At 42.2% G+C, this 27,338-nt stretch overlaps 1 protein-coding gene across 3 annotated transcripts in view; it reads right to left on the bottom strand.

Annotated features, from left to right (window-relative positions):
• Positions 1-27,338, bottom strand: part of LOC114705179 (SREBF chaperone) — a 72,308-nt gene that overhangs the window by 32,264 nt on the left and 12,706 nt on the right. For 2 of the 3 annotated variants that reach the window (XM_037207959.1, XM_028886874.1), the window contains exon 2: positions 3,368-3,593. In XM_037207959.1, the coding sequence (XP_037063854.1) occupies positions 3,368-3,489 (122 nt within the window). In that variant the 5' untranslated portion in view covers positions 3,490-3,593. Of the gene's footprint in view, positions 1-3,367; positions 3,594-27,338 lie in introns of those variants that run through there. The other variant, XM_037207961.1, reaches the window with a different exon arrangement.

The following is a 27,338-nucleotide window of genomic DNA, read 5'->3' as shown; positions in this document are numbered from 1 at the left end:
CTGGTGCTGTCTGAGGGGAGTCTGAGTCCTACATACACAGCTTCTCCATCCCCGGTTGTTCAGTCTGATGGAGAAAGGTGCACTCCTAAGCCATCGTCAGTTACCAGCCCCTCTAGTTGGGCTCTGTTCTTTTTGGAGGGGACTTGGTGATGAAGCGGGGTAAACACAGCTCTATTGCTATAGCTTGGGTAGCTGTTGGATCTGAGTAAGGATATTAAGTGCAGAGGTCCTTTGGGTCTACGTCTAACAAATCATATCTACGGAATAAAAACCAGCAATTAAATGGAACCTAAATATCTAACACAATTACTAAAGGCTGGTGCTACCCATGCTTTGTTTTTCTAGACAACTCAAGACTCTGACAGAAAGGGAGTTGTTCCAACTGAAAAACTTCCCAGAATAGAATAGAACATGAGACTGAGGTTTGTATGCCTAGGTCTAAGATCTCAGTGAGCTCCAATCAGAGGAGAAGAAATAAGTATGGACATCTCTATAGCATGGCTCAGACAAAGCACCCTGGAAACAGTGACCACAAAAGACACTCCCAAGAGTGCATCCTGAACTATAAGGGCGAAGAAACCACACTCCTACAGGCCTGACAGTGTGCCACTCTGTAAAATTAGTCCACTCAACTTTGGAATCTCAAGCTCCTCTTCTGTGAGAAACTGCTCAGGACTTCAAAACAGATCTGTGCTTCCAGAGTAAAGAGACTAGCGTTTTCAGAAGGTCATCTGGTTAGCCTTTGAATGGTAGTAGTCTGTGCTATTCACGCCAAATGCATTAACTAATATGCCAAAAGACATTCAGTTAAAGCTGCTGAGATGGCGCAGTGGGTAAAGGCACCTGCTGAAAAGATGAACTTGAGTTCCATCTACTAGACCCACACAGTGGACAGAACATTTTCTTTTGATTTCCACACAAGCACACAAAATGAATAAATAAAAATGTAGGGAACAATTTTTAAAGAAATCCAGTTAGCCTGCCATATAATCAGGGAAGCTGCTATGGGAAAAAAAAAAAAAAAAACCTATGGTGGGAAGTAGTTCATCCTCAAAAACATTTTTGGGGTGCTGGAGTGCTCAGCAGTTAGAAGCACTCACTGGCTAGGTTCAATTCCTAGCACCCACATGGCAGCTCACAACTGTCTGTAACTCCAGTTCCAGGAGATATGAAACCCTCACGCCAATGTACATAAATTAAATTAATTATTTTTAAAAAATTGGGGGGGGACGACACACACCTTTAATCTCAGTACTTGGGAGGCAGAGGCAGGTGGATCTCAGTGAGTTCCAGGCCAGCCTGGCACTCACAGTGAGTTCCAGGTAGAAATGGAAACAGCTCAATGCTTCCCAGTGTGTGATCCCCAGGCTTAGGAACTGTCATGGCAGAAAATTTTTAGTTTCAAAAAAGCCTGATGAAAGAAAGCCCACAAGTCTGTGTTGAACCTGCCTTCCATATGGTTCTGATGCTACTTCATGCTTGAGAACCCCTGCCTCATCCTATAAACCAGGCCTAGGAAAGTAAAACACTAAAGAGAAAGAGACAGGCTAGTTAACAGAATTTTTTTTTTTAATATAGCTAGGTTCTCACTGCATTCCTAATTCATCATGTAGAGTGTGTCACTGTACGTATTTCATCAAATGCAGTACAGTTCGGTTTTTTATTGATTTTAAACACCAATATACACTGAGTCAGAATGAAGAGGCAGGTAAGAGAGGCCACAAGAGTGAGCACCAGAGTTCTCGTGGCCCAGTTTTCATCTTTAGCAGTGGTATGAACCAGGCACGTCACCAAATTCCTACCCACTTTGTGGACTGGAGGTATAAGTGGACCATTTCCTAGTACTGTGAGGACAAACGAGAAATTTCGTTATATTCCTGAATCACCAACATGGCACCAGGCAGGAAACTCTCAATGAATGATACTCATCTTTCTCACTGTGAATTAGAACAGTCTGGGATCATTGACAACAGATCTGAGCAGGAGGTTCAGTCCTGAGCCAGGCTAGTTCTAACACAGCCTTGTACACAGTGAATCTGGAAAACCTTTCCTCTTTTGGTGCTAGCAGTTGCACCTAGAGCTTTGAGCATGCCAAACCAAGCTCTACCACTGAGCTACACCCTAACCTGGAAAACAGAATTCTTTTTTTTTTTTTTTTTTTTTTTTTGATATATATTTTTTTATTTTACAATACCATTCAGTTCTACATATCAGCCATGGGTTCCCCTATTCTCCCCCCTCCCACGCCCTCCCCTTACCCCAGCCCACCCTCCATTCCCACCTCCTCCAGGACACGTCCTCCCCCGAGGATTGTGATCAACTTGGTAGACTCAGTCCAAGGAGGTCCAGTCCCTTCCTCCCAGACTAAGCCAAGTGTCCCTGCATAAGTTCCTGGTTTCAAACAGCCAACTCATGGAATGAGCACAGGACTTGGTCCCACTGCCTAGATGCCTCCCAAACTGATCAAGCCAATCAACTGTCTCACCTATTCAGAGGGCCTGATCCAGCTGGGAGCCCCTCAGCCTTTGGTTCATAGTTCATGTGTTTCCATTCATTTGGCTATTTTTTTTCAATAATTGAGTAAAACTGAAATTTATTATATGCCACAGTCGTCCTAGGGACCTCCATGCTATATATATAGCCTCTATGGTTCTATGAGTTGTGGTCGAAAACAGAATTCTTTCTAGAGAAAACGATATTAAGATGGGCTCTTTACATGGCTGACAGTGTCTTATGGCTTAAGAGAACACTTTGCATCAAGCCCTTAATTCTACAAAGTCATGATCAGTCAGTCTTCAGGCTTCTACGAGGCCTGTGAAAAACAGGCAACCCCACAAGCGTCCATGGCTTTTACTACAGACCCTGCCACCACAGCAGCCCCGAGGGGTGGGAGGAAGGCTCCATGTGAACAGGAGAAATGGCAAGCATATAGAGAAGCACGTCTCTGAAGTCAGCCTGCAGACAGTACCCAGTGAGCTGCTTACATGCACTTCACTTCGCAGTACTTGAAGGCTCTTGCTGTTAACTAACACTAAAGGGAAATGGAAAGAAAAAGAAAAGATTATGCCTTTCAATGACCTTGAAGTTTCTCAGAAGGAGGAAATCATCACTGGTGCTGTGAACAAATCTGTTGTATCACTCTGTTAGACCAACATGAACTAGTTTCCTTTTTCTTTAAACAATATTCTCTTATTCACTTTTATAGATTTCTCCCAGAATTCTCTAGTATGCAGCTCCAATGAGTATCCTTATTAACTCCCCACTAATAAGAACATACAGTGCCCAAGGCTCCATCACAGTTAGGTTAGGTGAAGTCTATTGTCACACGGTACAGCTCTACCACATAGAGGGCAAATCAGAAACATACCAGCAAGCTAAGATGCAGAGTCCTGTGAAGAGGATGATGGGGATGGGGTAGGATGCACAGAGCAGCCCATGGTTGTAGAAGGCCTGAGATATCTTCTCACGAAGCCTTTCAGTCAGGGTCATCCTCAGCTAAGTCACCTTGTTGCCATCCCGGAAAGTGACCAGTGACCATGGATCAGCCTGGAAGATGCTGGATACCGATTACAATGGACATCATCTGCAGGTACCTAACCAGAAGAGATAAAAGTAAATTAACATTAAATATTTGGGGGCTTAAGTATGAGAGATGGCTTAGCGGTTAAGAGCACTGACTGCTCTTCCAGAGGACATGGGTTCAATCCCCAGGACCCATATAGCAGCTCACAACTGTCTATAATTCCAGTTCCAGGGGATCCAGCACCCTCACACAGACACACATGCAAGCAAAACACCAATAAACATACAATAAAGTAAAATAAAACATTAACTACTTGGTTCTGCACACCAGGACTGCCAATGGGAGGTGGCAGTTATGTGACTAGGGACTGGTTTCAGGATATGTAGAGTCTGAAGAAAGTGTCAATATAGGCAAATGCACACACACAACCTTGGTACCTTTGTAAGTGGCTATAAGCTGCTCTCTTGATACAAGAGCTAGCTCTCTGCAGTTACTAAGGGGAGAGAGAGAGCCCATGGTAAAAACTGCAAGTTGTTCATCTATGTTGCAGTAAGAACAGGGCTAGGGTTTAAGAGAAGATCAAGGGTTAGCACAGCATGGTCTAGAACCCTGAGGAAGCAGGGTCTGAGATACCAAGCTAGTCAGATGAGAGGAGGGGTGGGGCTCCTGGCCAGCTCCACCCACACCCTTCAGAAGCAACTGAGAAACATGTGTAAGACACCATTATCCTTTCACATAGTCTTGCTTCTAACACAGCTAATCATAACAGAAAACTCTAAGTAAGGATGGCTTCTAATAAGCTCCTGCCTGGAAGATCACCTCAGAGCACCCCACAGAAAAGGAGCTATACACGAAGCAACAAAGAAAGACTGTAGCTACAAATGGTGGCTGTGACGGAGGTCACACTCTGTCATGGTAAAGCTCCAGGCTGATCATCTAAATGTGCAAACACAGCGTACTGTAATAACAGCACTTGGACACTTGCAAGGCTGGAGGGTGGTAGAACTGGCCAAGTGACTAACAGTAAGTAAACAGTTAAGGTCAATAACTAATAACCTGGAGATGGGTGGGGTGGGGCTTCAACCACTCCTAAGTGAGCTGCACAGGAACGGTGTACAGCAGTGCATCGCCCTGGCTGGGCCAGGTGGACGTGCACAGATCCTGTGGCCCCTCCACTGGTTCCACCCATAGTACCCAGAGAACTAACCAGTCTCACAGCAGTTACCTTGGTCTTCATCTAGTCTTTGCCATAATCCTATATAAAACTTATAAACAACAAAATTCAGCGGCTTCTTCCTCTCTTGAAAATCCTTCTCTCTTTCAAGAGTTTCTATAGCTTTTGATTTCTCACATTTTCATCAACTTTTTTTTGTAATAACTTTTTTTGTAATAACTGCTAATAAAGCTTGTGTCTACTTTCAAACTCCCACAAGAGTCTACCTCTTTAATTTTCACTGGCATGAGACAATGAAATTGGAGCAACTGTTTCAAGTGGATGTTTTTTGGCTGTTGAATGTCTGGCATCACAGGCCACTGGCTCATAAACAAACAACAGGGCTGTGAAAGGTCCTATCACTCTAGACACTGAATCCTCCCATCAGTCTAACCAAACAAGCCAAAGACCTTCCTTTCTAGCTCAGCCTTTTTCCATATTAGGATTTTTGTTCGTTTTTGTTTTTGCAGCTGCTAAGAATCAAACCCAGGACCTCACAAATGCTCTACTACCGAGCTACACACACCCCAGCCCCAGAGGGCATAAGCAAGCATGCCTGTATAACAGGCATCGCCTTCAGTTGCTCTGCCAAGTGGGTATTTTGAACATCCTCCCTGTCCTCTTCTGCGCACAAGCCAGACTGAGAGAAACCTTGGCAAAGAAATGCACAGCCCCCAAATACATCCTTGAACAAAGTGATTATAATAAAGACTGCTCAGCATGATCTGTCCTCAATAAAACAAAACAAAACAAAAAACACCCAAAAGCTTAGGACCTTGAAATGAGAGTCATCAAACTCCACTCCTCCAAGGCAACAGTGTTCGGTCACAGCCTCTGTTCCTGGCCCCACAGTCGTTCCTTAGGAGCCGAAGGCAGCTGAGTCCTACTGCTCCTGCCTCAGCAGCCTATTTCCTTTGTAAAGTAACAGCAGCAAAAGCAGCCCATTGGGACTCACAGGCTCCTACTAGGTCCACAGTCCCGGTTATCAGTCAAAGTGTACCGCCTTGAGTCAGGCCATAGCAGCTGGGCCTCACTGGTTTCTGAACAGAATGGAGAAGAACTGCCTATGAACCCCACAGAGGTTGGCTCCCAAGATCCCCAGGTTGTTTTGGCTCCAGTCCTTTCTGAAGACTGGCTCATCAACTTTTTTTTCCTAGTCTAGAAGCCGTCCCATAACCTTCCAATAAATCCTTTTTCTTGTCCTAACTTAGTTTAAGTTAATTTATGTTATTTACTATTAATCTTAAACCAATCAAATAAAAATAAGTTGTTCTTACAGAAGCTAAAGTATCTAGAATTTCTTCTTGATATAGTTTTCTAGTGGTATTCAAGTTTAAATTCACTTCTGTTCCATGTTGCTGTTTCCTTGGTCTGTGCTATGGGGAACTTGCTCAGACATGTGTCTTGGCTTGATTAAGCTCACTGATGACAACCCAGGCTATAAAGATGCCTCCTCAAGTGTCAAGTCCAGAAATCAGAAGCAAAAGGAGTCATATCTTAACTAACTGACAAATCAAAAGGAATGGCCACCACTCCATTCACCTTCCTACAAGTACTAGACTAAAGGCACACATGCAATTTTCCAGTCTCGGAGCCTAAGGGGGCACAAAGAAGTCTCTGTGGGTCTCTTTCCTAGGTAGTGAGCAGAGGCAGCAGGTGACTGCTGCTGATACAGGGAGCGAAAGGGCTCACAACAGCTCCACTTTTCAAGTGCTCATCCTCAAAAGACTGTCAACAAAGTCTCCAGCAGAGGACTTGTTCAACGGTGGGGCATATACAGAGACCCCGAGGAAGCAACTTCTTGCTCCAGCATCCCTCTACCCCTCCCTCCTTTCCCCAAGGCAAAGCAACACAAAGTACTCCTGCCAGAGACACAATAGCAAGAGGTTCCCTGGAGACGGGCTACCTTCACCAGCTGCCCAAAAATCTTCCCTTAAATGTTTTCCAAGGCCAAACCCTCCAGAAAATTCTACTTCTAATCCTTATCTCCTTTCCTGGCCTCTCTCATATACAGATCAGCTACACAGGAAAGGGACCCATCTCTGCAGTCCAGCTCTTTCATTTAGAATAACATGAGGTAAACACCAAAGCTAGCATTCACTTCCATTCCAACTCTCTCAACTTTCACTGATATCACTTACACTAACTGTTCATCTGCAAAGCATCTGAAACAAGTTCAAACTTTAGCTCATGACACAGTTCACCTACCTGATCCTAGGAAGAAGAGACACTACACATCTCTAGTACACAGTAGAAATTTTAATACAAAGCTATTCCAAAGCAAAATTTACCCAACCTGAACCAATAACCTGTTTTTCCTACATTGCCCCAGAGTTACAGGTTGCTTCAGATCAAAATCTACAGCCCTTCTCCCTGTATTTAAAGAGACAGTCTTGCCCTGGAGGCCCAAATAGACCTATTACATAAAAATATAACCAAAAAAAAAAAAAAAAAAAAAAAAAGCTGGGCATGGTGGCACAAGCCTTTAATCCCAGCACTCAGGAGGCGGAGGCAGATGAGCCAGCCTGGTCTACAGAGCAAGCTCCAGAAAGGCCAGGGTCACACAGAGAAACCCTATTTTGAAACAAAACAAAACAGGAGCAAAAAACCATAAGCAATTCTGCCCTGCCTTTGGGGAAGACCGTATATACAAACAAAAACAAGAGGCTGCTATTCGGAGCCCAAATTAGAGTTTTTCGTGCAAAGAAAAACACTGCTAGCACAGAACTGCTCAGGAGGCTGGGAGAGCATGAGCCCAGACCCAGTCACACCAGGGAGCTCATAAGATAAAAGGCATTAAGGAAAGGAGCAAGTGTGTGAACAGAGGGGAGAGACAGGAATACTATAGTTTAAGTGCCCATGACCCTAACTCATCCCAAACGAGACTGCAAATATAGAAGTTTGGGGGAAATTCATACACACAGTCTACTAACACAGTAAGCAGTTCATTTGCTGTCCTCTTCTAGAATGTCTCATTTCCTTTGACCATTTCTGGAATAAATGCCTAGAAGTAAGAATGCTCAGATGTATAGTATGAGATTTCTAAGAAACCCAAACGAGGACCAGGACTGTAGCTCTGTGGTAGAGCACTCACCCCCTATGCATGATGCTGTAGGCTCTATCACCAGGCCTGCCAAAAGGGGGACAGTAAACCGACATGGCGGCACCGGCACAGAGGCAGCAGGACCAGGACTTCAAGACTAGCCTTGGCTACACAGCAAGCTCAAGACCAAGACTGAGACCTTGTCTCAAGCCCCAGGCCAAAAAAACAGAAGAAATGGCCAAAATATTCTCCAAACTATAATTAAAGATGCACAGCACATCTTAGGCAACACTGACCAATTCTTCCTGCATTTAACTCCCCACCAGTATGCCTTCTTCTAGGAAATGTCCATTTTCTTCTTCTATTTTTTCTTTTTCTATTTTTTGGGGACGGTAAAGACTTATTTTTAATCATGTGTATATGTGTGTCTGAGGGTATGCACACGTGAGGCCAGAGGCTTCAGATCCCTGGATCTGGAGTTACCAGCACTCATGAGCTGCCATGTGAGTGCTGGGGACTGAAGCCGAATCCTCTGCAAGAGCAATGTGTGCTCTTAACTGCTGAGTGTCTCTCCAGCCAGAAATGTCTCATTTCCTATCGTATTATTAATTTTAAATTGTTGAGTATTTTTTTAAAAAAATAAAATATTACCGGGAGGTGGTGGCGCATGCCTTTAGTCCCAGCACTTGGGAGGCAGAGGCAGGTGGATCTCTGTGAGTTCAAGGCCAGCCTGGTCTACAGAGTGAGTTCCAGGAAAGGCACAAAACTGCACAGAGAAACCCTGTCTCGAAAAACCAAAATAAATAAATAAATAAATAAATAAATAAATAAATAAATAAATAAATAAATAAAATACCAAGTCAGGCACAATGGCTCATATCTGTAATCCCAGAACTTGGGAAGAGGCAAGAGGATTGCTATAAATTCAAGATTAGGTTGGTCCATACATCAAGTTCTAACTAGAGCTATACATCAAGAACCTGCCCCACCCCAAAAAATAAAATAAATTCATACACCATAAAAAATCACTCACCATTTAAAGTGCTGACAGAAATAAACTTTGCTGGCCTACCTGCCAACCATTACCACTGTGTATGTCCAGAGCACGGCATCACTCCTCAGAAAAACTGGATGCCCACTTAACTATCGTTCCCGGCTGCCGTCACACTTCCATCCTGACATCCACCCATCCACTTCGAGTCTCCACGGATTTGTTATTCTGGACATTTCATACAATGGAAACATACACTGCCTCTTTGTGAATGGCTTCTTCCACGGTGTTTTCAAGGCTGACGGATGGTATTATCAGTATTCCAGTTTTACAGTTGAATCACTAAATGTGTTATGTCACATTTTGCTTATTCATTCATCAGTTGACAAATAATGAAGTGTCTGCCTCCTCCACCCCCAGGTATGTGAATAGCACTACTAATAAACATTCTTGTATGCTTTTTTTTTTTTTTTTTTTTTTTGGTTTTTCGAGACAGGGTTTCTCTGTGTAGCCCTGGCTGTTCTGGAACTCGCTTTGTAGACCAGGCTGGCCTCAAACTCACAGAGATCTGCCTGCCCCTACCTGCCAGAATGCTGGGATTAAAGGTGTATGTCACCACTGCCTGGCTCTTATATGCTTTTTAAAAACTGAATTTAATTCTTTGGGGTATATTAATTTTTAGAAGTGGTACTACTTGGTTATAATGTAATTTTCTCCTAAAATTTGTACTATTTTACATTAAATCTGTGGTCCATCTGAGTTCATTTTGGATAAAATGTACAGTTTAAGTCTAGGTTCATTCATTCGTTTTCTCTCCCCTACCTCTTTAACCGCCCCCTGACCACCACAGACAGCAATTTGCTTTAGTACCAAATGTTAGACTTCCTTCTTTCATTGAATTGACTTGGCACCTCTGATTTTAAAAAAGCAACTGGTTAGTTGGGTGTATACACACAGATCTGGAATCTCAGTTTTTGGGAGGCAGATGCAAGATTTCTTGAGTTTGTAAGTTCAAGACCAGCCTGAGCAACATAGCAATATGCCATACCACCCCCAAAATTGGCTAGTCATCTACTTATGGAATCTCTACTTTTTTCAGCAAACTGTTGTTGGTTACTACAATCCACAGCCTTTTACCCACACAGATAGCTTCCAGGGATCCCTGCCCACAGACTGTGAGCAGCTCATGTGATCTGCCAAGAACTAGCTATAGCTCAGATCCCTGCTTTCTTTTCTTTTCTTTTTTCTTTCTTTCTTTTTTTTTTTAGACAGGGTTTCTCTGTGTAGCTTTGGTGCCTGTCCTGGATCTTGCTCTGTAGACCAGGCTGGCCTCGAACTCATAGAGATCTGCCTGGCTCTGCCTCCCAAGTGCTGGGATTAAAGGCTTACGCCACGAACCCCCACTCCCCACACCCCATCCCTACCCCACCACCATAGATCCCTGCTTTCAGACCCGCCCCTGCTAGGTCCCGAACACAGAGTACCTGAATGGTGCCACTGCTTATGTCTAGTGCATGTGAGTGTGACAGTGAGTGAGTGCACCTCCACGGCAGACCTACCCCCTTGGGCGGCACCTCAGGTCTGCCCCCCTTTTCACCATGCAGCCTTACCAGACACACTGTAGGTGACTGCCCACCCACCCACCCACGGTTCCACCACCTGTCAGCTTTCACCGCCGCATGCCCCCACCATTTCACACGCACCATATGCACACAGCTGGCCCCATAGCACCATCACCAACAGGCAGCTACTCCTTTGTTAAAACTTGTTTGGTAGCTGGTTAAGCTCAATACAGGTCAAGGTCTTCAGAACACACTTCAGGACCTGCTTTGGCGCTACACCTGCATAACCTGCTGGCTGAACATCACTACTATACCCAAAAAACATTGCGAGAACAGGGACACCAGCTCTCAAGGATTTCATCTAAAGTAAAATTACTTGATAAATTTACACCTTAAACTGATTAATAAAAAAATTTTTCTTTACAAATTTTAAATATTTCTAAAAAATGGAAGACAGTATCACATCTCAGGAGTTTAAAAACTGTTTTGTTTATACTATGAATGAAATTTTACAGGACATATACAACCTTCCTGGGACATATACGATGTTCACTATAATGACAATTAGCACAGTGATTCACATTGTATCAATGAAAAATTGGGTTAATAATAACAGCAAAAATAAGACATTTCAGGCTTTACAAACTGGTAATGAGGACTTAAATAGAAGGATTCTTTGTATGGAATCTGCTAATTTGCCACAAGAACTTCAGGCTTTGCAGAGTACTAATGAGGATTTAAGAAAACAGATTTTTTAGCCGGGCGTTGGTGGCGCACGCCTTTAATCCCAGCACTCGGGAGGCAGAGCCAGGCGGATCTCTGTGAGTTCGAGGCCAGCCTGGGCTACCAAGTGAGTCCCAGGAAAGGCACAAAGCTACACAGAGAAACCCTGTCTTGAAAAACCAAAAAAAAAAAAAAAAAAAAAAAAAAAAAAAAAAAAAAAAAAAGAAAACAGATTTTTTTTCCTATGGAATCTGCTAACTTACCACAAGAACTTCAGTCCATTAATAAGTGGACAACCAGATTTAATTCTATTGATAATAAATATGAATATTAATGGGTAAAACAATAACTCTCAGAGCAACGTTAAAGCCATTCAGATAATTTATAAAGAAGAAAGGTCATCACTAATTGATAGAATAAAGTCTATGGAATCATATGTTTCAGATGAACATAAAAAATTGTATGATTCCATAAAGTCTCTGGAATTCTTTTTAATAGAGGAGGTTCAAATGCTGCAAAAGGTGGTAGTTAATCAATTTCAAGCTCTGTAAAGATAACAAAGAAAGTAATAAGCAGAAGGGCATGGACATACAAGTCATAACATTGCCAGGTGGTTCTTATACCATGGCTTCTCCTGTCACCATCCATGAGAAGCCAGCCGGTGATAAACATACTGAGGCATCGTGCAATATATCTGGCAACCTATTCATATGAGAGATTTAAAAAACATTAAGGGGAGGCTGGAGAGATGGCTCAGAGGTTAAGAGCACCGACTGCTCTTCCAGAGGTCCTGAGTTCAATTCCCAGCAACCACATGGTGGCTCACAACCATCTGTAATGAGATCTGACACCCTCTTCTGTATACATAATAAATAAATAAATCTTTAAAAAAAAAAAAACATTAAGGAAGCAATGGTCATCTATGTTATACATTCAACGTATGTAAAACAGATGTTAAATACGTGGTCTTCTACAAACAGAATCATACCAGATGCCTATAACCCATGAATCTCAGCTGTCTTAGAATACAGTCAACAGTTACAATGGAAAAGATGGTTGAGAGAAGAAGCTAAAATCCTTGAACAACAAGGTAAGATCAGAGGTTTTGGGATCTCACAAGATCAAATTCTTTGTGTTATTTCACTGATACAAATGTACAAGCTACCTTTGATGAGCATACAGTATCCCTATGCCATACAGCAGCTTTAAATGCTTGGGGAAAAATTCCAGAACCAGGGAAACCAACTGAGCTATATATGAAGGTTTTCCAAAGGCCAAAAAACAGTTTACTGATTTTTTTTTTTTTTTTTTTTTTTTTTTACAAAAGCTGACCACAGCTGTAAACAATGCCGTATCAGACCAAGGATTAACTCAAGTATTAACTCAATCCTTAGCTTTTGATAATGCTAACACAGAATGCAAAAGAATACTTACACCTTTAAAGGTCAGGTCAGCATCTCTGGAGGAATGGATTCAATATATAAATGGTGTTGAGTCTCTTAACCACGTTACTGAGGCTTGGATAGCAGAGGCAATTTCCAGAGGTAGAAGGAGGCCTCAAGGTACCAAATGTTTTAACTGTGGTACACCAGGTCAGATGAGAAGAAATTGTACACAGGGTGCTCCTAGAAACAATGCTTCTTTTTTTTTTTTTTTTTTTGTTTTTTCGAGACAGGGTTTCTCTGTGTAGCTTTGCGCCTTTCCTGGAGCTCACTTGGTAGCCCAGGCTGGCCTCGAACTCACAAAGATCCGCCTGGCTCTGCCTCCCGAGTGCTGGGATTAAAGGCGTGCGCCACCACGCCCGGCGAAACAATGCTTCTTATAGAAACAACCCAAACGGGAGACCCTAACCCTGTGGATTATGCAGAAGATGTGGCAAAGGCCAACACTGGATCAATGAATGCAGATCAACATGGTCCAAACATTTCCAGCCACTGTGGAGGAAATTCCTCTCCAGGACAATTAAATAAACCAGTATCTAATGTAAAGAACAATATTGCACTGGATGATAGAACAGCTCTGACAGATGGATCAAAAATTCCAAAAAAACACCATAAAACAAATATTTTGGCAGACTTCCATAAATGAACAAAGACCAAAGCTTAGAGTACGAATTAATAGTGTTGTTCTAGAAGGCCTGGTAAACACAGGTGCAGATGTGACTCTAATTACACCAAAATCATGGCATTCAAATTGGCCTCTTCAAGGGGTAGATGTCCAATTTCTAGGGACTGGAACCCTCTCTCAAGTAAAACAAAGTTCAATATGGGTTGAATGCATAGGGCAGAAGGACAGAGAGGAAGGCTGAAGCCATATGTGGCAAATGTAGCAGTAAATCTTTGGGGTTGAGATCTGTTAAAACAGTGGAATACTCAGATTAAAATCCTACCATCTCAGAAGTGGAATACAGACCAATTCATGTTTCTGAGAATAATATTATAAGCTACTATTAAAAAAATAGCCATCAACCATTCAGGCTGTACATAAACAGAGCACAGCTGCTGTTAAACTCTCAGAAATACCAACAGCCCTGATAAACCTGTCTGGGTTGGACAATGGCCTATGATACAAGAGAAACTACAAGCTTTAGAACAGCTGGTTCAGAAGCAGTTAAATGCTCAACACATTGAAGAATCTATCATCCCTTGGAATTCTCCTTTATTTGTTATTAAAAAGAACTCTGGCCAGGTGGTGGTGGAGCACACCTTTAATCCCAGCACTTGGGAGGCAGAGCCAGGCGGATCTTTGTGAGTTCGAGGCCAACCTGGTCTACAGAGTGAGATCCAGGAAAGGCGCAAAGCTACACAGAGAAACTCTGTCTTGGGGGGAAAAAAAGAAGGAAAGAAGGAAGGAAGGAAGGAAGGAAGAAGGAGGAGAAGGAGGAGAGTGAGGGAGGGAGGAAGGGAGGAAGGAAGAAGGAAAGAAGAAGGAAGGAAGGAAAGAAAGAAAGAAGGAAAGAAAGAAATCTGGTAAATGTAGAATGCTGACAGATCTAAGAGCCATTAATAAAGTAATTCAGCCTATGGGCTCCCTACAGAATGGGATGCTCTTGTCCTCTCCATTACCCAAAGAATGGCCTATTATAGTTATTGACTTAAAAGACTGATTCTTTACCATACCTTTACAAGAAAAGGGTTGAGAAAAAATTGCTTTCACAGTACCTAATTATAGGGGCTGGAGATATGGCTCAGAGGTTGGAAGCACTGGCTGTTCTTCCGGAGGTCCTGAGTTCAAATCCCAGCAACCACATGGTGGCTCACAACCATCTGTAATGAGATCTTATGCCCTCTTCTGGTCTGCAGGGATACATGCAGAACACAGTACCTAATTATAATAATTCCCAGCCAGCCAAGAGATATCAATGGAAGGTCCTCCCACAGGGAATGCTAAATAGCCCCACCCTGTGCCAATATTTTGTGAAAAAACCATTGGAAATAATTCATGTGAAATTTCCACAATCCATAATTTATCATTATATGGATGATATCTTATTAGCTGATCCAAAGTTAGGTACCTTAGAAAGTATGTATGAAGAAGTAAAGAAAGTTTTGCCTCACTGGAACTACAAATTGCTTCTGAAAAGATACAAAGAGGAAATTCTATTAATTACTTAGGATATAAGACAGATCTCCAAAAAAATTAGACCCCAAAAGTTACAACTCAAGAGAGATTGATTACGGACTCTCAATGATTTTCAAAAATTGTTAGGAAACATTTCCAACTTACAGGCCATCATTGGAATACTTAAAGATGGACTAGTAAATTTGGCCAATACCCTAAAAGGGGACAAGGACTTAAATAGTCTAAGAGAGTTATCAGATAAAGCTGAGAAGGAACTGGCACTAGTAAAGAAAAATACAAGAAGCATATGTGGATCATGTGAATCCAGAACTTAACTGCATTCTAGTCATATTCCCTTCTAGACTATCCCCCACAGTAATTTTGATGCAGAGGGAAGATATTATATTGGAATGCATATTTCTACCATGTGAATCAAGTAAGAAATTAAAAACTTATGTGGAAAAGATCTCTGATTTGATTCTAAAAGGAAAAGACTTCCTCAATTGACAGGAATGGAATCAGCAGAAACTGTAGTGCTTTTAAACTAATGAGATTTCCTCTTTATGGAAAGATAATGAATACAGGCCAAGAGCCTGCAGTAACTTTTTGGGAGAGATTAACAACTGTTACCCCAAAAGCAAGAGAATACAATTCATAGAAAGAACTGAATGGGTCCTTCCTCACGTTGTATGGCAAAAGTCAATCTCTGGAGTCCCCACATTCTATACTGATGTACATAAATCAGGAAAGGCAGGATATAAATCAGGAGACTTAAGCAAAGTGGTTCAAAGCCCCTACAATTCTGTACAAAAGGTAGAACTGTATGCCATTCTTATGGTACTAATGGACTTCACAGAACCCCTCAATATAGTCACTGAGTCTCAATATGCAGAGAGTTGCTTTACATATTGAAACTGCTGAATTTATTCCTAATAATACAGAATTTTGTCTTTACAGGATAGTTGAAATACCTATCTTCTGAAAACCATAAGACCTTGGATACCTAGACGTCTACAGCAGAAAAAAAAAAAGACTTATTAGTACCAATATACACTACAAGGTAATATCTCACTGCCTAACATCATTATTTCTTTAACTCTAGAATAGTTGTGGTCCCAATTCAATTATAAATCAAGCTAGCTTTGGAGTTGGAATGTAGCTCTTTCCTTCTCTAAACCTAAGCATATTGCTAAAAGAAAAATTAGGGGATTCCGTCTCATATCGCAAGAGCCAACTGGTGTGAGACACAAGAAAACAAAAAATCTAGGGACCACTCTTGTCAAGATTCTATTTCTTTCTATGCTTGTCCTTGCTTTTAGAGAATCCTTTCTCTATCCAAAATAAATCCAAACTTTCCACTTTGGTATTAATAATGTTCAACAAATTTTCTACAGTAAAAAATAAGTCTTTCCAACAGCAATCTCTGAAGTCTCCAGAAGGAAGATGGCCCCACAACAACAACTCAACAAATCCAGAATGATGCCATGGTACCCATGAACATTACTCAATGATCAACTTTAGACTGAAAACTATAAGATAGTTCCAAGATGAGATGGTCCTTCATACTACCTTCTAGGCAGAATCTCAGACAACTTTACCCGTTACTCTGAGACTGGCTGCAGAATCTATAGCTAGTCCTATTGAGACCTAACTATCTGAGCTTTCTTACAGGACCCCACAGAGATACTGTCACTCCCTAAACAGCAGGAAGCAATTCTAAAAAAAAATGATGCCCCCCCTCCCAAAGGTTTCATTTTTCTCTGGGTTATAGATAATGGTTATAGGGTTAGGGACAGAACAATAAAAATTAGACTCAGTATTCTCCTTAAGAAAAGAAAAAAGGGAATGGATAGGTATAGGATATTAGATTATTGTATATACTAGTAAACTAATTTAGAAAAATAAGCCTTAGCTAATTTGTACTGTTATGGATTTGTTTTGTTTTGTTTTGAGACAGGGTTTCTCTGTGCAGTTTTGGAGCCTGTCCTGGAACTCACTCTGTAGACCAGGCTGGCCTCGAACTCACAGAGATCCACCTGCCTCTGCCTCCCAAGTGCTGGGATTAAAGGTGTGCGCCACCACCGCCTTGCATGGATTCTTGTATATTGATACAAATGTAAAATTGTATTTGTCATACTTTATGTATGTTCTACCTCTGTTTAAGATATTTTGTATATTGATAAATATTTAGGATTGTTGTCAAATTGCAAGTTACACTATACATTTCTACCTCTGTTTAAAATATTTTGTGCATTGTCAAAAGTTTGAGGTCATTGTCCTTTTACTGTACATTTGTTTACAGACTGTTTACCTTGTTTTTGTGAAGGCTTAGTCCTTACATTATTTAGATAGATAAGACTTACAGATTTATAGTTACCTATGCTTGTCATTTCTATAGTTATGTTAGGTTGTCCAGATTTACAGATATATAGGTCAGATGGATAGGTAATCTTCAAACACTTCATAGAAGTAGAGAATATGGCATTTAAATAACTTAGAATTCTGTTGATGTGAGACATGATTGCTCCTGGCAGCACCCATCTGATCCCGAGAGAATGTTGGGCTTCTAAGACATTTCCATTTGGAAGTTTGTCTTCTTCTTGGCAAAAAATGGCCTACTGGGCAAAGAACTGCCCTTGCCTCTACTGCTGACAGTACGAGTGCTGTCCTTTCCAGATGAGCAGGACACTAGGAAAAGTGACTACAGAACTCTGCCAAAACAGAGTAAGATGGTCTTTCAAAATCCCTGCTTCTGAAAATGGTCTGTCAGATATTCTAGGCCTATAGACAAATTGGATGCCCTAACAGTGCTGAGAAACTTTAGGTGACTGTCCAGGCTGCCAGTTGTCTCTGTCTATAGTACTCAGCAGAAAAAAACAATGACATCATGAGGTTTGCAGGCAAATGGATGGATCTAGAAAAATTCATCCTGGGTGAGGTAACCCAGACTCAGAAAGACAAACATGGTATGTACTCACTCATAGGAGGATACTAGACGTGGAACAAGGATGACTGGACTGCTACTCACAACACCAGGGAGGCTACCTGGAAAACAGGACCCCAAGAAAGACACAGGGATTGCCCAATGACAGAGAAATGGATGAGATCTACATGAACAGCCTGGACATGAGTGGGGGTAATGAAGGACGAGGGTCGAGGGAAAGAGAGTTTGGGGGAGCGGGAGATCCCAACTGGATCAAGAACAGAGAGGGAGAACAAGGAATAGGAGACCATGGTAAATGAAGACCACATGAGAATAGGAAGAAGCAAAGTGCTAGAAAGGCCCACAGAAATCCACAAAGATGCCCCCACAATAGACTGCTGGCAATGGTCGAGAGACAGCCCGAACTAACCTACTCTGGTGATGGGATGGCCAAACACCCTAATTGTCGTGCTAGAAACCCCATCCAATGACTGAGGGAACTGGATGAAGAGATCCATGGCCAGGCCCCAGGTGGAACTCTGGGAGTCCAATTGGCGAGAAAGAGGAGGGTTTATATGAGCAAGAATTGTTGAGAACAAGGTTGGATAAAGCACAGGGACAAATAGCCAAACGAATGGAAAAACATGAACTATGAACCAATGGCTGAGGGGCCCCCAACTAGATCAGGCCCTCTGAATAGGTGAGACAGTTGATTGGCTTGATCTGTTTGGGAGGCATCCAGGCAGTGGGACCGAGTCCTGTGCTCAGTGCATGAGTTGGCTGTTTGAAACCTGGGGCTTATACAGGGACACTTGGCTCAGCCTGGGAGGAGGGGACTGGACCTGCCTGGACTGAGTCTACCAGGTTGATCTCAATACTCAGGGAAGTCTTTGCCCTGGAGGAGATGAGAATGGGTGGTGGGCTGGGGGCAAAGGGAGGGGGGCAGGAGGGGGAGAACAAGGGAATCCGTAGTTGATATGTAGAATTAAATTATATTGTAAAATAAAATATAATAAAATAATAATCAAAAAATAATGACCAAAAAATAATAAAATAAAATAAAATTCAGGCTTCAGAACAAAAAAAAAAAAAAAAAAGATTTTCTAAAGTTGTGTGCATGTATTTTCCATTTTCTCAGTTATTATTATATTCCCTCTCAAAAAACCAAAAAAATAATAAAAATTTTAAAAAGCTCAGTCCCAGGTATGGGATGCTTCCCCTTGTGCCAGAGACCCCAAAACAACACAGGCTATTGCCATTGCTCTTGGCTGCTCATCAGAACTTGATGTCAAACCCTCCTCTGGAAGCCATCACATATTTGGGTCACAGGACATGGAGAAATCAAGCTGGTACTGACCTGGGAGCTTCCTCCCTGGTAGCCAACTTTCATAGTACCAGAAGGTACTTTGTAGACTGCTGGGGAGTGGGGGTCATCAACAGTTCCAGACAGCTGTGAGCCCTGTGAGCCACAACAACAGTGACCTAGCAAGATATGCCTGTGGGTGCAAACAGGTGAATATTATGGGTGTAATCAACCATTTTCTGGCTGATTTAAGGCCTACTCCACAAGGAGGGAATTCATGCCTGATATTTTAAAATTATAAATCTGGTTAAGAACCTGTGGCAGGGGAACTGCCCTACAGGAGAACCTACAAGTGTTATTTTGCTAAATGTGTCACATTACCTTCAAGTGAGCATCGCTATCCCACAGGTTAGTGCAACTCTCAGTCCTCATCAGAGAAGCTTCTCTGTACAGTGAATAGTGGTTAATACAGAGACTCACAACTGGTCAAGGTGCTCAGCCATAAATGGAATATCTGCATCACATACCCTGATCCCCCACATTCCCCAAGGCTCAGGGAACATCTTGGAAGTAGGAGCAGAAAGATTCTAAGCGCCAGAAGTCAGGTAAATCTAGGATGAAACAGTATCTTCTGGACATTACAGGACCATTGCACCTAGGAACTTAAAACAGAAATGGCTGACTGCACAAGATCTGCGGAAGATCAAGCCAGCCAACATTCCAGCATGGATGAGGGAGGGGCACACGATCCCCCACCCCACCTGAGGATCTACTGAGGACAGCTGCTGGTTGTTAAGGGAGGAAGAGTTAGTTATCTTTGGGGTTTGACCCCTAGTAGGTTGACCATGCTCCAGTGGATGGCCCAACCAATACACACATGAGCAGCATGAGTCAAACTCAGTGAGTTACTCAAAGAAAGAACAAAAAATAAATAAGTAAATAAAAATACAAAGTTGAGAGAGGCCATGGGGGGATTATTGGAAGAATTGAATAAGTGGTGGTGAATATGATCATAATACATATATACATGTATGAAATTCTCAAAGAATATTTATATATAATTATGATCAGGACCTGGTACCACTGCCTAGATGCCTCCCAAACAGATCAAGCCAATCAACTGTCTCACCTATTCAGAGGGCCTGATCCAGTTGGGGGCCTCTCAGCCTTTGGTTCATAGTTCATGTGTTTCCATTCGTTTGGCTATTTGTCCCTGTGCTTTATCCAACCTTGCGCTGCATGAGATAGCTGTTTGAAACCTGGGACTTATACAGGGATGCTTGGCTCAATCTGGAGGAGGGGGCTGGACCTGCCTGACTGAGTCTATCAGGTCGATCTCAGTCCTGGGGGTGGCCTTGATCTGGAGGTGGTGGGAATGGGGGGTGGGCTGGGAGGGAGGGGAGGGGTCAGGAAGGGGGAGAACAAAGGAATCTGTGGCTGTTATGTAGAACTGAATAGTATTGTAAAATAAAATAAATAAAGAAAAAAAATAATTATGATCAGGTTTTACAGTACAAGCCTTTAATCCTAGCACTCAAAAGGCAGAGGCAGGCATATCTCTGTGAGCTTGCAGCTAGCCTGGTCTTAATAGTTCCAGGCAAGCCTGGTCTACATAGAGAGACCCTGTCTCAAACAACAAATAAGGAAACAGAAATGGAAAAAGAGCAAAATTAACAGAACAAAACAAATGGCCAAGATCACAGCAAGTTTGAGGCCAGCCTGATCTACATAGCAAGTTACAGGCCAACCAGGGTACAACAGCAATATTCTATCTCAAAAGAAAAAAAAATCAAAAACTGAAAACTGAATCCACAGTTATATGCCATAGATTAATGGGGAAAATACATAAACTTCAGAATATTAAAGTGACCATACCTCTGAAAATATTTATGAATAAAATATGAGATGAATAAAAAGAAGCCTTGACCACAGCTGTAGTAATTGTCAAGACTGTGTGACAGATACTTGGGATTTTTATATAGTTCTCAATATGAAATCTTCCATAATAAAAAAAATTTTAAAATAATCTTATTATTATAAAAGAGCTGACAAGATGGCTCAGAGGGCAAAGTACTTGCCAGGCCTGATAAAGTGCTTGGACATGCACACGCACACCCATTCAATATTTTAGAAAATAATGTTGAGCATGATGGCTCATGCCAATAGCCCTAGCACTTGGGAAGATGATGCCAGGAGATGAGACCAAGGTCATTTCTAGCTGCACACTGATTTGGAGGCCAGCCTCGTCGACATAAGATGAAAAATGGTAGGAGGGAAGGAAACAAGGGAGGGAGGAAAACATTATTTAAATGTATAAACATATGTTCACAATATTACTAAAAAAAAATTTATCAAAATATAGAGGAATTTATTCCTGGGTAGTGGAATTATGAGTAATTTTTACTTTGCTTTTGTGTCCAATTTTCTCCCAAAATAACTTAATACAAAGTAGCAACAGTAGCATAGTAACAGTAAATAGTAAAGTCAAAATAATAATACCTTAATACGGGAGAGGTGCTTAGTCTAACTGTAGCTTGGTATATCATGGTTTATTGATATCCATGGGAGGCCTGCCCTTTTCTGAATAGAACAGGAGGAGTGGATGACAGAGGCAGGTGGGAGGTGGGGGAGAGGGGCTGGGAGGAGAGGAGGGAGGGGAAACTGCGGTTGGGCTATAAAAATTAATTAATTAATTAATAATAAATAAATAAATAAATAAAAACAACAGCTGCAGTTCCAGGGCCATCATTGTTTATTTGGTTATTATCTTGTACCAAATGCAATCATAAGCACTTTACACACACTAGTGCTCTTGTTTCATCCCATAAACTAGGTCAAAACAGAACCAAGATGGGGTTAAGTCCCAGAGATCCACGTGACCCTGCCTCCCCAGTGGTGGGACTACAAGCACAGCTACATGCCCAGCTTTTTACATGGGGGCTAGAGAGCAAACTCAGTCTCTAGCACTTGCTTACACAAGTACTTTACCAACTGACCCATCTTCCTAGTCCCCTCCCCTAGTTTGAATACCATTTATTTCACGATCTACAGAATTTCAGTTGTGTAACCGCACACATTCCTGAGAAAAATTTACATGCTGCAAAATCAACCATTAAAAATAACAGTCACTGGGGCAGGCTCTGGAAGGCGTGTGGGACCCTGGCCTCCCTGTTTCCGTCTGCTTCCTGGTAGTGAAGGAAACAGGTGTGCTCTTCCATTGGCTTCCACTGTGATATGCTACCTCTCTACTGGCCCTAAAGCAACTCAACTGTGGAATGGGACGTGTAAAATGGGGGGTAGGGGTGGCTGCTGACTGTAACCCCAGTACTCAAAGAGGCTGAACCAGAAGAAAAAGAAAGGAGAGAGGAGAAACACTTGGCTCTTTATAAAACAAGCTATTTAAGGTATTTTGTTATACCGACAGAAAGCTCACTAACACATTTCCCTAGGAAAATGTGATTGGGACCCAGGGCATGGCCCAACCGGCGTAAGCGCTTGCTGTAAGCATGGTGACTCCAGGTGGAAGGAGACAGCCAACTATGGAAGTCGTCCTCTGACTTCCACATGCACACCTGTCCATACACAAACACAAACACAAACCAAAAAAAGTACAAATGTAAAAGGGAGAGAGAGCCAGGCAGTGCTGGCACACGCCTTTAATCCCAGCAATTGAGAGACAGAAGCAGGTGGATCTCGTGATTTGAGGCCAGTCTAGTCTACATAGTGAGTCTAGGACAACCAGGGCTACATAGAAAAACCCTGTCTCAAAAATAAATAAATAGATAAAAATAAAATAAAAAGACAGAGACAAACAGATATGGATCTCCACCTACTCAGCTTCCTAACAGCCCTGATCTGGACAGTGTCACTACACTTACTATTCCCTGTACTAGAGAAATTTCCTTCCGTAGAGTGGGATTGGGGGGTGGATTGGGGGAAGGACAGGGGTATCTGTGGCTGATATGTAAAATTAAATTCATTATAAAATTTTTTTTTTTTGGTTTTTGGAGACAGGGTTTCTCTGTGTAGCTATGAGCCTTTCCTGGATCATTATAAAATTAAAAAAGAAAAAAAAAAAAAACCAACTCTCTCTATGTTGCTACAGCTCACGAGACAGCTGGTTACCAGTCACCATGTCACTGAAACTGGCCCTCAGTATACGACTGTGACTGAGCTGATTCACTTTGGACAAGTCATGAGTTTACCAACAGATGTGATGCATCACTTGGATCCCTTATCTGAATTTCACTCTCCTCTCTTCCTCACAGACTACAAACACACTTTCTAATCTCACTCCTCACCCCGTTTTCAATCTGCACAGACCCCAAGACAGAAATTTGGTAGTTTTCCTCAGCCTCTCTTTCCCTTCCCGGAGCCCACACAATTCTCAGCTGAGCTGTTCCCTTTGCTACCTTTCCTGCCTTCTGATCTCCCTCTCTCGGTGGTCAAAGAGCCTAGATTATATCTTAGCCCCTGGCCAGATCCTTCTACACTTAAAACAAAATCCAGATGTCTGTCCCTGTCTGCAAGAGCTCTGCACAGCCCGTCCTGGTCCTCCCCAACCTCACCTCCTATCCCCTCCCTAATTCTGTCCTCTTCCAATCCAGATGCCAGCCCCGTTCCCATCGAGGCCCTGGCACATCCTGTTCTCTCAGAAGCTTTGTCTCTTTATAGGCTGGCTCTTTTGCATCTATCAGGTCTCAGGTCATTATACAAAAATAGCTCTCCTGACTGTATGTTCTCTAGTAGTTCTCTCTACTGTTCTCAAAGAGCCTATTCTCTTTCAGAGCATTTAAAACTCTGTGATTATGAGTGGTCTGTACCCTGACAAGACTATAAACAAATTCCTTGTCCATGACTGTACACCAGTGCCTAGAACAGGTCTTGGTACAATAAAACCTTAGAGACCTAAGTGGTACACACCCATAATCCCAGCATTTTGGGGGTAGAAAGAAGATCAGAAGTTCAAGGCCTAAATCCAAAGCCAGCCTCAGTTACATGCTGAGTTTAAAGTCAGCCTTGGGCTATATGGGAACCTGTCAAAAAAAAAAAACAAAAAAACACACAAGTAAGGGAGTGGTGGCGCATGCCTTTGATCCCAACGTTTCGGAGGCAGAGGCAAGTGGATCTCTCTGAGTTCCAGGACAGCCTGGTCTACAGAGCAAGTTCCAGAACAGCCAAGGCTACATGAAGAAACTGTCTCAAAAAACAGAAACAAAAAAGTGTAGTCAGAAGTTTTCTTGTCCTGACTGCCTGCTCCCTGTTCCAATAGCTGCTTCCAAACTATCACTCAGAGGCTTTATTAATTACAAATGCTCAGCCAATAGCTCAGGCTTGTTACTAGCTAACTCTTACATTTAAATTAACCCATTTCTATTAATCTATGTATTCCCATGTGGCTTGTGGCTTTACCTGTCCTCTAGCATGTCTTGCTTCCTGAGTGGCTGGCTGGTGTCTCTCCCTGACTCTGCCCTCCTTCTTCCCATAATTCTCAGTTTTGCTTTCTTGCCTAACTTCCTGCCTGGCTACCAGCCTGTCAGCTTTTTATTAACCAATGAGAGTAATACATATTCACAGTGTACAGGATTATTCCACAGGAAAAAAAAAAAGCAAAACAAATAACCCCCACACCCAAAAAAGTGTGACAAGAGTGACAGAGTGATGAAGACCTATAAATCCCAGCACCTGGGAGGTTGGAGCAGGAGGATCAGGAATTCACAGTCAGTCTCAGCTATGTAGTCAGTTCCAGGCCAGTCTGGTGGGTTACACAAGACAACGTCTCAAACAAAACAAAGCCTTAACAATTTTCTGGATAAGTATAAGTAAATGAGCAAATCAAATACTGATTAACAATACACTGGTCACCACAAACCTACCTGTTGTGAGATATTTGATTACACTGTAAAGATATGTCACTGTGATTGGTTTAATAAAAAGCTGAATGGCAAATAGCTAGGCAGAATTTTCATGACAGAGAGGACACTGGGAAGAAAAAGGGCAGAGTAAAGAAGAGATGCCAGGGACACAGAACATACACTATGGGCATTACAAAGTAAAGGAAACTGAGCCACTTAATATAGATTAAAAGATAGGGGTTAATTTAAGTTATAAGAGCTAGTTTGAAACAAGCCTAAGCTACTGGCTCAGCTTTCAATTAGTCTTAACAATAAGTCTCTGTGTCATGATTTGGGAGCTGGATAGCAGGACAGAAAATCTGCCTACATATGGCACCGCACGTCCAGGCACATATTTCCACATAAGACCTGAAAAAGCTTTAAAAAAAAAATGTTCCAAACACACAAAAATGGAGCCAAACACGGCTTAGCAGTCCCACAGTCTCTCATGCAGGTCCTGGTACAAAGACGCATCTCCCGGCGCAGCCTCTGGGCTTGAGCCACCAGCTCATCATGAGCTAAGCTTTGCTGTTGTGGATATTAGTTTAAGATGTGTTACACTTGTTTATGCTGTGGAATGTTTGTTCAATGATGCAAAGATATGTTGCATTCTTTTACATAGCATTTGTTTAACTCTGTAAAGCTGTGCCACTTTGCCTGCCTAAAACACTTGATTGGTCTAATAAAGAGCTGGGCAGGGGAGAGAAATAGATGGGGCTGGCAAGTAGAGAGAATAAATAGGAGCAAGAAAGGAAAGAATTGAGAAAAGGAGGAGAGGAGGATGCCAGGGTCCAGCCACTCAGCCATCCCGTCAGCCATGGAGTAAGAAGAAAGAAAGGTATATAGAATAGAGAAAGGTAAAAGTCCAGAGGCAAAAGGTAGACGGGACTTTGTGCATGCTAGGCAAGCATGCTACAAGTGTAGTTACATCTCCCACCACTAATCTATCATGCTTAACTTAGCCTCACACAAAATCTCAGACCCAGACAAAACACAGATAATTTATCTTTTCTTCTGGTACTCAGGGTGGAACCTGAGCTTACAGCACTAGACCACTAAGTCAATCCCCAGTCCTCTTTTTACTTTTTAAAAAATCTGAGATGGTCTCAGTACATTACCTAGTTAGAGGCAATGATCTTGCCATCCTTCTGCCTCCACCTCCTTACTGGAGGTGGGATTATAAACCTCCACCAAGCCTGGCCAAATGCAGACAATTTTCCTGCTAGAATGCAGCATGTATGTCTTCCATCTAATTCCAACAGAGTCCTTGTTCCCACCCAAAGCCTCTCAGCACAGTCCTTACCACCCACATTTTATCAGCATCCTCATCTGCGCTCCTACCTGAATCACCTAGGTTCTGTAGAGGCTGCCCTAGCCCACAGCTCTAAACTGTTTTGTTTTTGAGACAGTCTCTCTACAAAGCCCTGGCTGTCCTGGAACTCACTATGTAGACCAGTCTGGCCTCAAACTCAGAGATCCACCTGCATCTAGGACCAAAGGCATGCACCACCACTTCCAGCTCTCCAAACTCTTTACAGCTCCTGCATGCCAGTTCCCAAGGCTTCCAAACCAGAAGGTGTGGTAGCCACAGCAACAACCTCATTTCTCTGGGACCAATTTTCCGCGTTACTTAGACATTGTTACTTAGACATTATTTATTCTGGCTGAGTGTCAGAGGTTTAGTCTGGTATGGCAGAGAGGGAATGGTGGAACAATGTAGCTTCATCATGGTGACCAGGAAGCAGAGCAGTAGCAGGCATTCTCTTTTTCCTCCTTTTACTCAGTATGGGAGCTTTCTATTCGATGGAGCTACCTAAGCAGGGTGGCCCCATGTTAATCCTCTCTGGAAATAAGCTTCACAGACACAGACAGAGGTGTGTCACTAATCTAGATACCTGCCTCACTCCCATGAAATTAACAAAATTAACCCATACCTAATTATGTAACTGAAAAGGAAAGGGGAAATTAACTTTTGCAGATATTATTATATCCCTAGAAAATCCAATAAAATCAACTGAAAATCTTTCACAGTTGATAAAAGAATCACATAAGTTAGTGAAAACAGACATGTAGGAAATCCACGCCAGAGATGGCAGGATGGTTCAGCAGGTAAGGGAGCTTGCCACCAAGCCAGATGACCTGAGTTGGCATCCAGGACTCACCAGATGGAAAGAGATAAATGGTCCTCTGACCTACATACAGCAATGGTAGTGTATGTAAGTGCACACATATAAGAAAAATCAGCAAATTTTAAAAAGGAATCAATGCCTTCATGTCTATCATGAATAAGTAGAAGATGTAAATAATTCAAAATACTAATAAGCAAAACAAAGATCTGAGAAATACTTCAAAAGTTCTTTCAAACTCTAAGAAACACAAACAATGTGAATAAAGAGAAAAGTCATCACCTGTTCTCAGTAAGGATTAGTATCACAAGAATACCATATACTGGGTGTAGTGTTGCACACTTTTAGTCCCAGTTCAGCAGACCGATGAGTGGGATGGAGGCCAGCCTAGTCTACACAGAGTTCCAGCCAACCAGCACTTCAGAGTGAAACACAATCTCAGAAGAAGTCATTCTTCGTACATTAATCTAAAACTA

Source organism: Peromyscus leucopus, chromosome 7 (assembly GCF_004664715.2).
Source record: "Peromyscus leucopus breed LL Stock chromosome 7, UCI_PerLeu_2.1, whole genome shotgun sequence".
Lineage (NCBI taxonomy): Eukaryota > Metazoa > Chordata > Mammalia > Rodentia > Cricetidae > Peromyscus > Peromyscus leucopus.
The sequence above is the reverse complement of the archived record's forward strand: the minus strand, read 5'-3'. Positions and strand labels throughout refer to the sequence as shown.